Source organism: Penicillium taxi (genome assembly GCF_028828555.1).
Source record: "Penicillium taxi strain IBT 34144 chromosome Unknown utg000003l_segment0_segment0, whole genome shotgun sequence".
Taxonomy (NCBI): Eukaryota; Fungi; Ascomycota; class Eurotiomycetes; order Eurotiales; family Aspergillaceae; genus Penicillium; species Penicillium taxi.
In genome coordinates, this window is record NW_026643205.1 from 3521015 (window position 1) to 3537086 (window position 16072).

Genomic DNA, 16072 nt, shown 5'->3' on the forward strand with positions numbered 1-16072 from the left:
AAATCTCGCAGGCGGGCGTTTTTCTACATAATTAGTGCATTTGGAGCCCTTGCTGTGCAAAACTTGACGATGTATCGGTGGTTCATGTATTTGATGTCATTTTTCGATGTACAGAGTGATTCAAGTGTAGTATCTTCGTACCTAGGTATCATGTATAGCATTCCAGAATCCGTCGCTTTCAAAGTCTCCGGTTGATATAGTATAAACTGCATACGAGTGTTAGGTCTGTGTGGCATAAATCTCATCCGAAGCGCTAGTCACAGGGCTTTTACCAGATCTGCATTGCGTCGAATCCCTGCATTATTCTTTACAGGGCGATCCATGCATCTTCCATCTGGACATGCATTTGACAGTCTATCGGGGATTATAGCCTGAGCCTGTATTCAGGTACACCTGGGCTTAGTAGTTACAGTACTGCTGAGTAATACTTAGCTGTGAGATTTCAGCTTCGAGAATCGAGAACTAAAAGCAATAAGAATGTTTTCAGTATTTCTCTAAGTTCAAATATTATTCATAGAGACTTTCCCGTTCTTCTGTTGTATATGACCCACTCACATCTCCCCTTTCGTCATCTTACAAACTCCTAGGATCAGATCTCCGTACTTTTTCCTTAGTCGCCGTTCATCCTACCGACACGTTCCCTGTCATTTCAAAAGTACGCAATACGAAATACGGAGTGCCGCCCCATACTGATCTGATTCATCCACATCGTGCAATTCCCCCCCTCCCCGTGGCAATTCAGTGTGCGGTGCGTCCAGAACTTCACAGCCTAAATCCTAAATCAAATCAAATCAAATCCAATCCAATCCAAATCCAAATCCAAATCCAAATCCAAGTCTCAAATCCTCCGATCTATCCCCCCGGACGAGACCCCCTCTTAATCGGATTACCCCCCTTCGTCTGCAATCTTATCGCCGAATCCGTCCCCGGTATTGGTGTTTTGCCCGCATCGCATTGCAGACGTGCAGTAAAATCTGTAAGAGCAGCACAAAGTAGCACCACGTCCCTGTGGAGAGAGCCTTTCCAAGTCAGGTGCCGGACAGAATTGATTGAGGCGAAACCGGGTTTTCTTTCGACAGATTATTGCGAGGCTTTACTTCGGTACTACCGCATACCACCAATCACGCTTTACGGTCTTCTTGTGTTCGTCCTGCATCGTTCCTGGCCTTTTCTTTTTTATTCTTCTGCTCTGCTCAACCCCGGACTGCGCCATTACTTACCCCGCCATACGGCTACAGGCCCTTTCATTTTCCTCCTTCACATTCCTCATGTCGGGCAATGCCTGGTAATCCTCCTACTGTTCCATTTCCCCATATACTCTCCACTTCAGGCCAACCCGGATTAAATCATGGGTTAGCTGATATAGTGTCAACGCATCAGCGAATGAATACCAGAACCCTTTCACCCCGACGGCCTTCTTTTGGTGACGAGCGCGTGATTCATACCATGGCTGATCAACGGTTGCGCAATGTGGGGGTTGCGGCCCTTGCGGCTGTGTCTCAGTACCCACGTGCTGTTAACGAGGAGAATAGCTCTTTCCTTGTGTCCGAGGTCGTGAACGCCGTGACAGGTGATTTCCACACGAGCCCGGCGTTCGATTTCTCGACCCGTTCCCGGTCCCCGGGTTGTACTGACAGCGACATGGTCATGGAAAGTGCTTTCCTGAGCCCAGAGGGCTCAAATGATGACGACACCACCATGAAGGATACATACGAACCTATCGAACATCATCCGTCAACCGCTGATTCGGACGACGACTTAGACTTGTTGCATTTTTACCCCGGCGAGGAACATGTTTACCGCCGTGATATATGGATACCGGAAGCTGATATCAACCTTGATGATTTCTATCAGCGGGTCAATTACGATACTCCCGATATCAACCCCGAGGCGGCAGCAGACACGACGGAATCTTTTCCGGACGAGTCAGGAATAGGTGAACTCCATCCTACATCTATCATTCATACAGCGAGTACGGCCCCGTATTGTCGCTTTCTTTTTGATCAACCTCTAACAAATATTAGCATACGAACGAAACCTCACTGTAGACGAGTTCATCCAACGATGGGTGATTCAGACAACACCCATCCACCGAGGGGTTCACGCTGAAAATCGAGCGCCCCCAGTACTGCGTCCTTTGTCAAAGATGATGAACTGGAACCCCCGCTGAGCATCCGTCGACCTCACATTTACGAACGGGGTGTCTTCGACCTGCAGCAGATTCCATGGGCGGATATCCTGAAGGTGAAGCGATCTGACGCCCGCTCGCTCCGCGACGCTTGGTATACCTCGTACCATAACCTCGATTACCATTATATCTGCGATGCAGCCCAGCTGCAATCGACGGAAACATTTTTCCGAGAAAAGGCCATGCATACCGCGCACAAAGCCAGTATCGAGCACTTCCAACTTCGCAATCTCATGTCTGTGCCGGCCTACAACACCGTGCATTTCGCTAGTCGCTCGAAGATCTACTCGTGGACACCAGACTACGACAGCATCCGCTGCTTAATTGACCTCGAGCGTCCAGGCTCCGACGCCCCATTCCTAGGCCCCGTCAAAATCTCCAGCATGAAAACAGCCCACGGGCTTACAATCGCAGGTGGATTCTGCGGCGAATACGCCTTAGCTGCAGACGAAGGAGCGGGGGCAAAGGGCCTGGTGACCCCCGACCCCAGCGACGGCATTACGAACCACGTGGATGTCGTTCCCAACCGGACCGGCCGGTCTCCAATCTGCGTGTTTGCCTCTAACGATCGCCACCTTCGCGTGCTGGACTGCGAGACAAATGTCTTCCTCTCAGACCAGACCATGTCCCGCCCAATCAACTGCACCGCTACTTCCCCAGACACCAGACTACGGGTCGTGATCGGCGACTCCCCAGACGCATGGGTCATCGAAGCAGACACGGGCCGCCCAGTGCACCCCCTCCGCGGCCACCGCGACTTCGGCTTCGCCTGCGCCTGGTCTCCAGACATGCGCCACATCGCAACAAGTAATCAAGACAAAACAGTCCGGATCTGGGACGCGCGCACCTGGCGCATCCTCGAAACGATAGACTCCGACGTCGCAGGCTACCGCTCTCTCCGCTTCTCGCCTGTAGGCGGTGGCCCCCGCACACTCCTCTGCAGCGAGCCAGCCGACCGCATCTCAATCCTCGATGCCCAGCTCTTCCAGTCGCGCCAGGTGCACGACTTCTTCGGCGAAATCGGCGGCGCGGACTACTCGCCCGACGGCTCAACGATCTGGGTCGCAAATACTGATCCGCATCTAGGGGGGTTCATGCAGTATGAGCGGCGCCAGTGGAACGCGCCGGCTGGAGTTGTTGAACTTCCGAATGAATGGGGTCGAGAGGCTGATTTGGATGGGCGGTGTATGACTAGTGCGAAGGAGAGGCAATTACGCTTTTTGCGAAACCTGTCTGATGAGGAACACGATTCGTTTTTATTCTAGTTCTGCTATCTGCTCTTTATCTTGATATTCTCTTGTTTTTGGCTGCATCTGATACCCTGGGGTTTTTCCTTCTTATTAGCGTGGCATTGAATATAATTTCCAGTGTACAGCTTCGTTTATATTTACGCAGTTACCTAATTACTATTTATACAGAAACCAAAGCCTAAACTCCACTACAAACATGGAGTTATATAACTGGTCTATCGATTATAACTACTCCACCCCGCCACGTTACGTCAACAATCCACCCCGCTACACGTGTTTACTAAATCCCCCTCATCCAACTTCTCTTTCTACTCCTCCCATCTCCATCTCTTGAAATAAAATCAAAATCATTCAAAATGTCTTACGATCGTGATAACTCCTACGGTAACCGTCAGCAGGAATACGGCGGCGGCCGTCAACAGGAATATGGAGGCGGCGAGCAGCAAGAATATGGTGGTGGTCGTCAACAGGAATATGGAGGTGACCGTCAACAGGAATACGGAGGTGGCCGTCAGCAGGAATACGGAGGTGGCGAGCAGCAATCTTACGGCCAACAGGGACGTGGCGAGTACAACGACACTCGCTACCAGGGAAGCCAAGACCAGCACGAAGACTTCAGCTCCGCAGCCAGCCACGCACAAGAACACCACTCCGGCGCAGATCGCGGCCTCTTCGACAACGCCCTTTCCTTCCTGCAGCAGAACAAGAGCAACATTTCCAACGGCGACATCGATCAGGAGCAGGCTGTGAATGCTCACCAGGCTGTTTATGGCAACCAGGGCTCTGGACAGCAGGAGTCGCACAGCTCTGATACCCTCGGCGCTGGTGCTGCCATGCAGGCTCTAAAGCTGTTCACTTCTGGCTCCGGTTCGTCGAGTGATGGTGGCTTTGACAAGAACAAGTTGATTGGCCTTGCCATGTCGCAAGCCTCAAGCTTGTGGGACCAGAAGAGTGGTGAGGGTGCCAACTTGGTATGTATTTGTACTCCATCTTTCTTGTCTCTTTTTTTCCAGGTGAAGAATGGATAGATTATATACTAACTTGCTATTTCTTTGTTTAGTCTGGCGATAAACAGTCCGCCGTGAATAGCGCCGCTCAAATGGCCCTTAAGATGTATCTTTCTTCCGGAAACAGCGGCGGCCTGACCGGTACTGGTGGCTTGATGTCTCTCGCCTCCAAGTTCCTATGAACGGTTAAACTATTTCGTAGTTGAAGTTATGAAGGCGGTGGGCAATCCTGCCGCATTATAGCTCAGTATTAAGTCCAGCGAACATCATTCCATCACTTTCTCTACTTCGCTTTCCGTTTCACGATGAATTTCGCATAACAAATGAAGAACTGATGATTGAAACTGTGTATATTCGTAACATAAAACTCTCTTGTTATGTAGATACAGGGTAAGCTTTTTAGAGCTAGCCAACCCCTTCACCCAGCCAGAAATGCGGATTCCGTTAATTCTAGCGTAAATACGGAGTAGTCGGGACATTGAAATGTAAAAAAAAGTAGATCCATGTGATATGGATCTACCAGGAGACGGAGAAAAAGAAATGGGGTAAATAAGAGTGAACAGGAGGAAATTGAAAAACGCTAAGCGCAAAAAAGGGAAACGAGAACCGCCCCAAGCGCTATAGTTTGAAATCACCAGTCATCGTCATCGTCTTGTTCATCTTTACCGTGAATGGCGCTTTGTCGGGCTCGCAATGCTTCGGCGAGTCCACCGGCCAAACTGGCATTGGGTGTACTGGCTCCCGATGAATCGCCTGACGTGCTCTCGCGTGGCGCAGCCTTCATATTTGGTCGCTTCGCAGGTGGGGCAGGAGGGGCCTTCTTTTTCGGAGGACTGGCGGCCTGTTCCTGAAGATACGATTCTGGAGTCCAGCCTTGGGTGGAGGTTGACGTGCTCATGCATAGCCACCATCCTAGATTGAGTCAGTGATTGATAATATAGAAAACGTTGTTTCAGACGTACCATTTCCTTCCTTCGAGACAATCTGTACAATTTCGCCGGCGCGGATCGACAGCTCATTGGCGCTGTCACTATTAAAGTCGTAAAGGGCCTTTGCTGTGGGCTTGGCCGAGGCGGGCGGTGCTGATGGGGGTGGAGGCGGGGGTCCTCTCGCGCTGTTAGACGTGTTACGAGTGTGCGCAGCAACTGGGGTAGGAACAGCTTGAGGAGTAGGTTTTGGAACAGCTTGAGGAACAGGTTTTGGAACAATGCGAGGCTGTGCAGCGGGCGTAGGAACAGCTGCAGGCTGGGGCCTCGAAGGCAGAGGCTGTACCATCGGTTGTGCGGCGGGAGGGGGCCTCTCCGCGCAGCAGAGGACAATTGTCCTTTGCTATTCCCTGGGCCTCCAGGCCTGAGAAGTTTGCCCGATGTCACAGGACGTGCAGCAACAGCCTTCCTCTTGGGTAAAGGTTTCGATACAGAATTAGCCGGTTCGCCAGGTCCAGTGTGTATGGTGGAGCTCTTGTAGATGTCGAAATTGCCAGCGGCAGGATCCTTGACTACCTTGACGGTAGCCAGCTTGCCAGGCTTTTTGTTGTACTCGATGCTATCACCAATCTTCAGGTCCAAGGAGCCACGCAAACTGATGTTGAGATGGGTAAAGAACTCCGTCTTCAAAACGCAGTTGAGAAGCGGATCCGGTTCCTGGGCACCGATGACCAGCGAGAACCAGTCGTCCCTTAGCTTGGAAGCACTGACAGCTTTAATAGCGCCGATTGGAACAGTTCGTTCGGATGCGATGACAAGCTGGTTGTTGACTATGCTTTGGGCCACGATGAATACATGTCGGTTGGTCTTCACTGATGTCAGTAGTGGTTCGAAAATTTCCACAAGATTAAACTTACAAGAACAATCATTCGAGGAAGAGGTTTGCTGGATCGACCAAACTTGGACACTAGAATCTCTCCACGGCAGGAGAATACAACTTCTTCCGAACCTGTATAAAATGTTAGAATAGTAAAAATCTAGGAACTTGAGAAATGCTTACTGCTGATGTTGGCACCGTTGCGAATCATCTCACCGGGGCCACCCGTGTTTCCTATACCCAAGTAATCACCCATGAAGCGACGAGAACCGAGGATAGACATTCTTCGTCTTTCTTTACGATTTTTTAGTAATTGGTGACCCTGGTCACGAATTTTGAGATATTCGAGTCCGCCAGTCATGCGTCTCCAGAAACGTTGGATTCTTATGGCCGATTCAATACGATAAGCAAGGTATCCTCTCCACGCTCGTTGAATCCGAATGGCCATGTTATGCCAGTACTTGTCTCGCATAGCTTCCAAAGCAAAAAGAGTCTCCGGAGTCTTGACAAACACCTTGGTAATACCCATCTGGTATTCTTCCGCAGGAATACTGCTATCCTTCAAAATCTGCTTAGCACCTGAGATCGAATCACCAGTCCATGTGTAGTCTCCAGCGTAACCAGTTTTGGGTGACAATAGATAGAAGCGCTCGACGAACTTGTCGAAGGTTTGACGGTAAGCGAAACCGGCACGGCGAATACGCACGTTCTCCTGCAAACCAAGATACTTGATCTGGTGCATTACGTTGCCTTGATTGTACTCCCTTGGGGCCTTGTTGTCGTTGGGCTTGATGGTTCGAATATAGGAGGGCTGCGCTTTCGTCAGCGTAGCAACAAGATCGTTGGCAGACGCCTTGATCTTGTCACTGGCAGTTGGAGGACGACGCTTGTCATCCTGGTTGACCTGGTTAGGGAAGAGGGTGTGCACAAATGTATTGGTACTCGATCCAGCCAAGTTCAGCAAGTCCTTCAACAATGCGTCCTTGTTCTTATCTGTCATGCCCTCGATGGCGTAGCTCACGTCACCGGCGTAGTGTTTGACGATGAACTGGCCTTGGCGGCCCTCAAAGTTAGGATTTTGGGAGAGGAAGTTCAGACGACCGACAAATGTGTTGTCAGCAGCGCTGGAATCGGCATGAGCCGTGGCACAGGCATCGTTCAAAGCGGCGAAGACACCAGGAGGACGCTTGTCCTCGATCAATGAACACACAACCTTGTTGTCAAAGTACTTGATCGGAGTCCACTGGATCTGCTCGCGGGCATACTCGTCCTGCTCTGCCTTCAAAGTCAGCTGGATGAAGATTTGTTGCAACTTTTCATTGACGTAGTTGATGCACAGCTGCTCAAACGAGTTCTTCTCGAAAATCTCGAATCCGTAGATATCCAGAATACCAATCGAATTGCTCACGGCTCCGCGAGCAGCCAATGACTGGTTCACGCGCCCCACAATCCAGTCGAACAAGTTGAAGTAGATTGCTTTGGCGAGAGCATCACGAACAGCAACAGCCTGGACAGTGTTGAGGGGAACCTCATACACGGAACCACGGCGGCCTCCACGGGCGGTTTCCATGAGACGAATTGTGAGGGCCTTGTTAACTTGAGCAGCGTCAACCTCCATCAGATAAGCCACAAAATCAACTGTGGACTGATCTGTAATTGAGGCATTGCCGGAGTCGTCCTCTTTGAACTGTATATTTCCAATCCATAAGATGGCCGCCAGCATACGGAAGACATTATCCTGCTCTGGTTCGCTCATACCAATCACCTTCATCGCATCCACTGTATCTTTGAATTCTGCCACATCGTCGACTCCCGGAACATCGAAACACTTCGAGCGACTGGTGTAAACGTACGATTGCGGTTGCTGCACACCGAAACTGTCGCGATATTTCTGAGGTGCAGCTTTGGTAAATTGGTAGAAAATATGGAAGTTTCGCTCATTAACAATCTGGCCGACGACCCGCGACTTTTCCAACAGGTAATTAGTAATGTTGGCACCCACGGGCTCGCCGTTGGCGTTGAATTCCAGCTCCAGGTACTTTCCGAACCGAGACGAGTTGTTATTGCGCAACGTTTTCGCGTTACCGAACGACTCCAGCAGAGGGTTTGTAGCGAGTACCATGTCCTTAGTCTGTTGAATGGATGAGTCGCTGCCTCCGGAGACACTAGCGATGTACTGCATAATGCGCTTGGCGGCCTCGGTCTTTCCAGCACCAGACTCTCCGGAGATAATAACACACTGATTGTCCTTGTATGATTTCATGTTGTAGTATGCGGACTCGGCGACACCGAATACATGCGGAGGGACTTCGAGACGGTTCTTGCCCCGGTATGAATCAAGGACATTATCGGTGTAGATACCAACTGAAAGGAGATGTTAGTAGGTGTATCCAAAATACCCAGCAGCTCTACTTACGATCTCGGAAAGGGTTGACAGAGACCAGCACATGGCCGATATAGGTCTAATTTGACGTTCGTTAGCCTATACTCCTTGCGCTCGGCCGCAGCCCCGCAGTTCGCGTGGTATAGGAGGGCTTTCCTTACATAAATCTCGTCATTCTCAAAACGTAGTTTCAAGTTATCGTTGATTGCCTCGTTGGATATTTTACTCAACAGTGTAAGATCTGATACGCCGATCTCCTTCTTCTTGCCGGTTTCGAAGGTGGCCTTTTTGACCTGGGGCTTCCCCCGGATCGGCCATCACCTATATCGGCAACTGCTTTAGAGCGACCAAATCGACCCTTCTTTTCCCCGCCTTGGGGACGTCGTGATTGACCCTAAGAGATGGCCGCGGGGTTAGTTTAAAATGGAGAGGGGTCTTGCGACAGCGTTTAACTCACCATAATGTGTCAGTCTCCCTGGGATCTTTTCGCCCAGGCGACAATGTATCGACCAAGGGGATAGGTTTGATGTATCGCCGGAACTGAATTGAGTGAATTGTGTCAAGGTCGAAATTCAAGATCTAGAGGGAGACAAGGGTAACGGAAGTCGGACTTACGTAGGCAAACCCAATCAAACACGCTGCGCCACAACAAAAGGGTCTAGTCCCGCTGCCTCAGTATTCAGGGGGCAAACTGGTATTTATCCGGCAACTTCGGCAGAATCGGCACTTTCAGGATGTCAGGAAGTCACTAGTTTATCACTAGTACACTGGATCTTGCGATTGTTTAAGTGCTCTGGAAGTACTAAGGCTAGGTCTAGGGCCTGTGGCTCGGGCGCTAAGAATAGCCGGGCATCGACGTCATTAGGCATGAAACAATTAAAGCCTTGTAACCCAATCAATATATACTACAGAAGTTGACTAAGATATTCAACAATTTTTGTTACCTGGGTAGGTATCTAGGCACCCGTTTACACCCATTCTAAGATTCATAGACATCGTATTGACTGAAGATCAGCGTTCGAGTACGGATGACTTCAGTATAATTGCAAACATTGAATTGAAACTGTAGCTGCAGGACACTTTGCTCAAATACCGTACCTATTCCTTGAAATATATGTCATATTTGTCAGAGGCTAAGACCAAATTTCGAAGCATTTCAACGAAATGAGTAAGTGTTTGAGTAGGCAAGATATGAGTAGAGATTATATGATTTTTGAGAGGAGAGATAATGAGAGGAGAGATAATGAGAGGAGAGATAATGAGAGGAGAGATAATGAGAGGAGAGATAATGAGAGGAGAGATAATGAGAGGAGAGATAATGAGAGGAGAGATAATGAGAGGAGAGATAATGAGAGGAGAGATAATGAGAGGAGAGATAATGAGAGGAGAGATAATGAGAGGAGATAATATGGCGTCTAATGCTGATATCAAGGATCATGTATATGACAATAGGAGAAGTGTCAACACCATCCTCCATAGTCCATATATGGTATATATGCAAACATAAAAAATTCTAACAAAAGCCTGGGGCTTAAGGATAAAAGGGTATCCAAGAAGCACGCAAAACGCCGACCTGATGCTCTATACGTGAGTAAAGGAGGGGAGTGAACAAGAGCTTGATCACGAGCTCTTCGTTTGGGTAGACAGATTGGGAGTTGTCTTTTCTGCCTTCACAGCTTCGGTGACAGGAGTAGGGATAGGGGAGTAGCTTGGGAGCCAAGGGGGATATAGTTCTTGACCCAATCAAACCACCCCTCCTCAATTTCATCCTTTGTCTCAACGTCAGACTCTTTCTCCCATATTTCACGAGGCAGGATGTGATGGGTTGATTTGGGCAGCCCGTGCTTGGCTTTTAGCCGCAGCAGTTCCTTCTCTAGGACGAGGAGAGACTCTCGTGCAGCCTTCTCCGCTTGCACAAGCTCATTTAGACGATCCTCAACACCGGTATTTCTAGTAGTTTCTTTGCGTTTGGATCGCCATGCCTCGTAAAATATCAGACCGCCAGCTACCATGAAGAGGAATGTCTCGCTGATAAAGTTGGCGCCGGACTCAATGGCCTTAGTCTCGGACAGCGGACGAATACGATGATATGGGGGCTTCGCAATCTCTTCGGAGGCCGCCTTCACTTTTGCTAAAGCTTTTTCCTCTGCCTTCACTTCAGCTGCTGTTTTGACGGTTGGCGATGATGGTGTCAGTTTTTCCAGCTCGACTCGGGCGTCTGTCATGACTTTTTCAGCATTTTTGGCCCGAACAGGACCTAAACGAAGCCGCATATCGATCCTATGGAGGCCTTGTGCCATTGAGATACAGAGGCGGCGGAAACGTTCATGTTCGCGAGCCTGGGCTTTGATTTGATTCTGAGTCGCGGTTCAAGTTAGCTGGGTTAAGTTGATACGAGTCGAGATATTTGCATACTGCGATAGGTTTAGATAATGTTCGGATTACAAGTGACGAGATCTTCAATGTAAGTGACATTTTGCCGAACCTCGTTGACGCACTGGAAGTGACGTTATTCGCACCAAGTGGCTGGCCCCCACGAAAATCCTAAATAGGCTTAGTGTACGCTAAGTCAGCACTCGCGGAATAGTACACTAGAGGATAACCACTTTCATCCCGGTCAGCGCTTACTCGAAACTGTACGAAGTATTCACTACCAATGGCTAGTTTCCAGTCTGATGTCAAATTGCTTCGACTTTCGGGCTACCTCATTCTGTGCTATTCCTGACATGAATCAGTTCCATATTATATAGGTACTTACTAGTTAAGGTTGCCTAAGGCCAGCCATTTGGTTAATTATAATTACAAATAACCCCTGGGCATCGTTGTCAATTAAGATCTTCGTACTTCTCCCGCGGTCTTTCCTGTCAGCGGCTACCCCCGCTTTGGAGTATACAATAGTACGTATTTACTGCTTGATGTAGATGACCTCAAGCTGAGAAATCTACCTAGATAGTTCAATATACTCTACAACTTTAAATTGTTGGTAAATCTTTTCTGGCATGGCATTGTTTCAAAATCGAATTTGGCCAAGCTTTTAATGGTTCCAAGGATCTGTTTGAAGCGGACACAGCAATATACAAAGGCGCTCAATTTTGATATAGTTATATCAAATCAATGAAAGCTTACACATTGAATCAGTGACCCACATCAACGAACTGCACACGTGCATGTAGGCAATATTCCAATAGACTAATGTCACATCATAGAGAGTAGGAATCTCTTCTAGCATTATCCCCGTTGCTATGGGGTCACATGATGCTGACCTCAGCAACCACTGTTTATCCGTTTCCATTTCGGGAAATCTATTTTGAACCAGTCCGAATTCTGCTTGGCTTCACTCTCCCTACTTCAACTCCTCAGTTTTCGCTTCCGTAATTACGGGGGCTCTGCATTAATAGCCTTTGCTTGTTTAGCGCTTTGCATTTCTGGTATTCCTTCCTCTTGATTCTTCCTACCCCTGGAGTTGTCTCCCGCAGACTTCAATTTCAGACGTTTGAGTGTGGATCTGTCAAATTACGAAGGTGCTGACGGCCGGACACTTGCAGGGACGCCAATATCGTCTCTAACAGTTACCCTGATACCCGATCTTGAATCACCCACTTGATTTTTGCTTTCTTCTTACGACCTTTCCGCTTCATACCCTTTTCACCACATTCTTGACATCTTGCGACGTATTAACAAAGGCACCTAAGATCTGCGACGCCAATTATACCCCAGATCGTTTCGCACCCATGATGGAAGCCCTTTCGCCGCGTTCAACAAATCAGATGATCAAACCGCAACCCATCATGGATCGGAAAACTGAGAAAAAGTCTGCTCCTCCCTCTAAATCGTCGTCTTCCAAAAACCATGCCGACCCACCACCGTCAATAGTCCCCGAGCCCGAAGAAGATGGAGAGCAATACTCTACGGGAGCATTTCTGGGAAAGGGAGGCTTCGCTATCTGCTATGAGGGTGTATTGCGACGGAATGGTCGCGTGTTTGCTCTGAAAATTGTCAAGTCCCAAATGCAACAAAAAAAAATGGAAGAAAAAGTATGACAAATCAGGAGGAAGTGTGATGGTAGGATTAATGTATACTGACTTTTCATATAGTTTCGAACTGAGCTTCAAATACACTCCAAAATGCGCCACCCCTTTATCGTCCAATTCTACCGCGCATTCACATTCGAGCAAAATACATATGTCGTCCTGGAGATTTGTCCGAATGGGTCGGTAATGGATATGGTTCGCAAGCGACGATGTCTAACTTTACCAGAAGTGCGCCGTTTCATGATTCAACTCTGCGCTGCTGTCAAGTATCTTCACAAGAGATTTGTCGCGCACCGCGACTTGAAGATGGGCAATCTGTTTCTAGATCATAACATGAATATCAAAGTAGGAGACTTTGGACTTGCTGCCATGATTCTCTCGGACAAGGATGCGAAGCGACGAAACACGCTCTGTGGAACCCCTAACTATATTGCTCCTGAAGTTCTCGATAAGAGCAAGGGCGGTCATAATCAAATGGTGGACATATGGTCGCTAGGTGTTATATTGTGAGTATAACTAGGGAGTTTGTAGACTTCTTGTTGACTAACCTTACTCTACCAGCTTTGCTATGTTGACGGGATATCCGCCCTTTCAATCAAAGACACAAGAAGAAATCTACAAAAAAGTGAGGAACTTGGCCTACGTCTGGCCCAAAGAATCGGAAAACAACAACTTCATTCCCGAGGAAGCAAAAGACCTAGTCAGCTCTTGCTTGAATCTAGTTGACGAGGAAAGACCTGACCCCGACGATATTGTTGAGCACCCATTCTTCAACATGTACGACGGCTGCATCCCCCGCCAATTAGATCCCTCTTTTCGTTTCAACAAGCCAATTTGGTATAAGGACGAGTCACCTCGGGGTGACTGCATGATCAAAGGCTACGGTTTAGACACGGATGAGAAGTTGCGCGCCTACGTGACCCATGTAGTCGATCCCAGCCAGCGGTATCATTCTTGCAAAGCAGCCTTTTATTCCCTGTGTGGTGTTGGAAAAAAGCCCGATGGGAACCCACGGAAGTCAGTAGGCAGAAACTGCTCGAAGTCAGCCTACTCAGAGTGCGAAGTTGAGGATGCCCGGGGTCTTCGTCCCAGGATCCCTTTGCCTTCGGATTTTGTCTACAAATGGCCTCATGAAATTGATGGTGATTGGTGTATGATGGAAACTTCTCGAAAGCCCCCACGAGGTGAGGATTCAGCACTCGAATCCAGCCTCCTGTCGCGCCACGGTACGTCTGGTCTTCAAAACGCTGTCCAAACCAATGCAGCTCTTCTGGCTGCTCAACAACGCCGGATGGAGAGTCAAAATCATGCGGCAACTCTTCGTCAGCAAGGTCGTTCGGGGGGACTACCTGTTCGGAATCGACCCGATGCAGACGAACAGACAGAACCTTCATCACGGCCCTCCCGTCTTCAACAACCCGAACTCTCGTCCTCGAGCAGAGATGCGCCAGCTGGTGGCCTCGCTGAGCGTCCAATTCGCACTCGACGTCTGGTCTCCACATCCAATGCTCCCTCTCTCCGTGACCTTGAGAAAAAAGCGGTTGCAAAGTTGGCCAAGTCGACTAGCATGCCAACCGGGCTTACCGTTGGCAAGACAAGGTCTCAATCTCGCAGAATGGAAGCTGCTAATCAAGGACCACAACTTGCAATAATTCCAATGGCTGATGCAAAACTCGCAGCAAGGCTAGAGGAGCGTCGACCGGCCAGTCGTTCCGCCCTCCGCTCTGTTTCCCGTGGCGACTTGAAGCTCGCTGCAGAATCAAGCGACGGAAGAAAGAATATGCAAAGTGAGGCAGGCTTTGGCTCAAGTCAGCAACCGAGAACAGTACGTAATGCTCCCAGTATTGGACGGTCAAACAGCAAAAAGGCTAGATCAAGTCTGGGTATCAGTCCTCTGTTTCATCGAGAGGATACCTGGAAGCTTTTGCCTGGAACATCGTTAATCGATGTGAACGTCGAGTTGCGTGTGATGCTCAACAATCTAGTGAGTAAGCCTTCTCGGCGCCGGAGTGGAACAAGGAAACCGCCACATGCCTATGTAATCAAGTGGGTTGATTACACGAACCGTTATGGTATTGGTTACGTTTTGGATGACGGGAGTGTGGGTTGCGTTTTTAAGGCAGAAAATGGCCGACCAGCCACCAGTGTTGTCGTGCGGGACGGTGAAAGACACATTCGTCGCAAGGCATACAGCAGCGAGGAGAAGAATAAACCATATTCAGAATCCGAGCAACTAGTCCCACGTAATGGAGCCCCGATAGAGTTCTACGAGAACTACGATGATGATATTATCGGTTGCCGAGGGGTTCGGTGCGGACTCATTCACCCAGCGCTGTTTGACCCCGAGACCTCGAAAGTTATGAGACTGCGGGCCAACTCTGGCACCGAGTTTGAATGCGCGGATATGGAGAAAGTCAAGCGAGTCAAGTTGGTTGATCAATTTGGAAAGTACATGATTGGATCTCTTGGTCGCCATGGTGATGAAGGGCCTTCAGATGCTGCTGCATCAACTCCCCCTAGTGTTCAGTTCATCAAGTTTTATCAGCGACTCGGCAACGTTGGTATCTGGGGTTTTGGAGATGGTGCTTTCCAGTTCAATTTCCCTGACCATACCAAACTTGTCATCGCGCCTGGTCGTACACGTACGTCTTCGCCCTGGATCGACTTTTACCACCTCTCACCCTCCGCGGCGCGATACTTCGCTGCCAAGGGCAAGATGCACCCAGCTGGTTTCGATACTCGCGCCATCGCCTCAGACGAAGCAGCGACCTTCCTCAACATCACACAGGGAGAGCCGATGAATTCAGTCGAACAGCGAATCCGAGAGGTCCTCGACGCGAATGCATTTCTCCAAAAGATCAGCTTCATCAAACAGGTCATTCAATGCTGGATCAAGTTTGGACGACTTGGTGGTCGTCCCCCATCCAGTCGCTCCGCTCCGGACGAGATCCCCCATGAGATGTATTGGCAGGGAACACAAGAACGTCCAAACCCTGGCCACGGAACAAAATTTGTATGGGTTACCGTCGGAGCTCCTGATGGCGATGGGGAATATTGTGCGGTTTTGATGAAGGAAGATGAGATCGAGCAGCAAACTGATAAAGAAATGGATATGCTGAAGGACCGCATGCGAGCTATGCGAGCTTGATCTGGATTTGTTCTATCTGATATTTATGGCGTTGTCTCTAATGATGCTACGACTATGGTTTCTTCTATTTATTATTTCCTAAATAGCATATGTCCGGAGTTTGGACTTCATTTAATACTCGTTTCCTGCCCAGTCAATTGGATCTATAGTATCAATATTGAAAGTGGAGACCTGGCTTCAGCATTTATCAGTGAGGACCAATTGTAAAAGAAAGCTTCATGTATAAAAGTGACGACTTGCGCTTGCCATCTCTTAATGGACA

At 48.9% G+C, this 16072-nt stretch overlaps 5 protein-coding genes across 5 annotated transcripts; 3 read left to right on the forward strand and 2 right to left on the reverse strand.

The window, feature by feature from the left end:
• Nucleotides 1-1446: 1446 nt before the first annotated feature.
• On the forward strand, nucleotides 1447-3453 carry N7495_004742 (WD40 repeat domain-containing protein; the record flags this gene model as incomplete). The annotated part of the gene is given in 3 exon segments (XM_057207393.1): nucleotides 1447-1972; nucleotides 2025-2132; nucleotides 2147-3453. The coding sequence occupies 3 exon segments, from the start codon at nucleotides 1447-1449 to the stop codon at nucleotides 3451-3453; spliced, it is 1941 nt and encodes a 646-aa protein (XP_057065073.1).
• Nucleotides 3454-3794: 341 nt separating this feature from the next.
• On the forward strand, nucleotides 3795-4627 carry N7495_004743 (uncharacterized protein; the record flags this gene model as incomplete). Its single annotated transcript, XM_057207394.1, has 2 exons — nucleotides 3795-4409; nucleotides 4499-4627. The coding sequence occupies 2 exons, from the start codon at nucleotides 3795-3797 to the stop codon at nucleotides 4625-4627; spliced, it is 744 nt and encodes a 247-aa protein (XP_057065074.1).
• Nucleotides 4628-5076: 449 nt separating this feature from the next.
• On the reverse strand, nucleotides 5077-9025 carry N7495_004744 (class I myosin myoA; the record flags this gene model as incomplete). The annotated part of the gene is given in 8 exon segments (XM_057207395.1): nucleotides 5077-5357; nucleotides 5408-5551; nucleotides 5569-6238; nucleotides 6289-6380; nucleotides 6432-8612; nucleotides 8665-8710; nucleotides 8793-8930; nucleotides 8966-9025. Coding segments are annotated over 8 exon segments (3612 nt in total), but the record flags the coding sequence as incomplete, so codon positions are not given.
• A 1276-nt stretch (nucleotides 9026-10301) lies between these two features.
• N7495_004745 (OPA3 family protein) lies at nucleotides 10302-11106 on the reverse strand (the record flags this gene model as incomplete). Its single annotated transcript, XM_057207396.1, has 2 exons — nucleotides 10302-10988; nucleotides 11047-11106. The coding sequence occupies 2 exons, from the start codon at nucleotides 11104-11106 to the stop codon at nucleotides 10302-10304; spliced, it is 747 nt and encodes a 248-aa protein (XP_057065076.1).
• A 1259-nt stretch (nucleotides 11107-12365) lies between these two features.
• N7495_004746 (PLK family serine/threonine-protein kinase) lies at nucleotides 12366-15810 on the forward strand (the record flags this gene model as incomplete). Its single annotated transcript, XM_057207397.1, has 3 exons — nucleotides 12366-12665; nucleotides 12726-13168; nucleotides 13224-15810. The coding sequence occupies 3 exons, from the start codon at nucleotides 12366-12368 to the stop codon at nucleotides 15808-15810; spliced, it is 3330 nt and encodes a 1109-aa protein (XP_057065077.1).
• Between the last annotated feature and the right edge of the window lie 262 nt (nucleotides 15811-16072).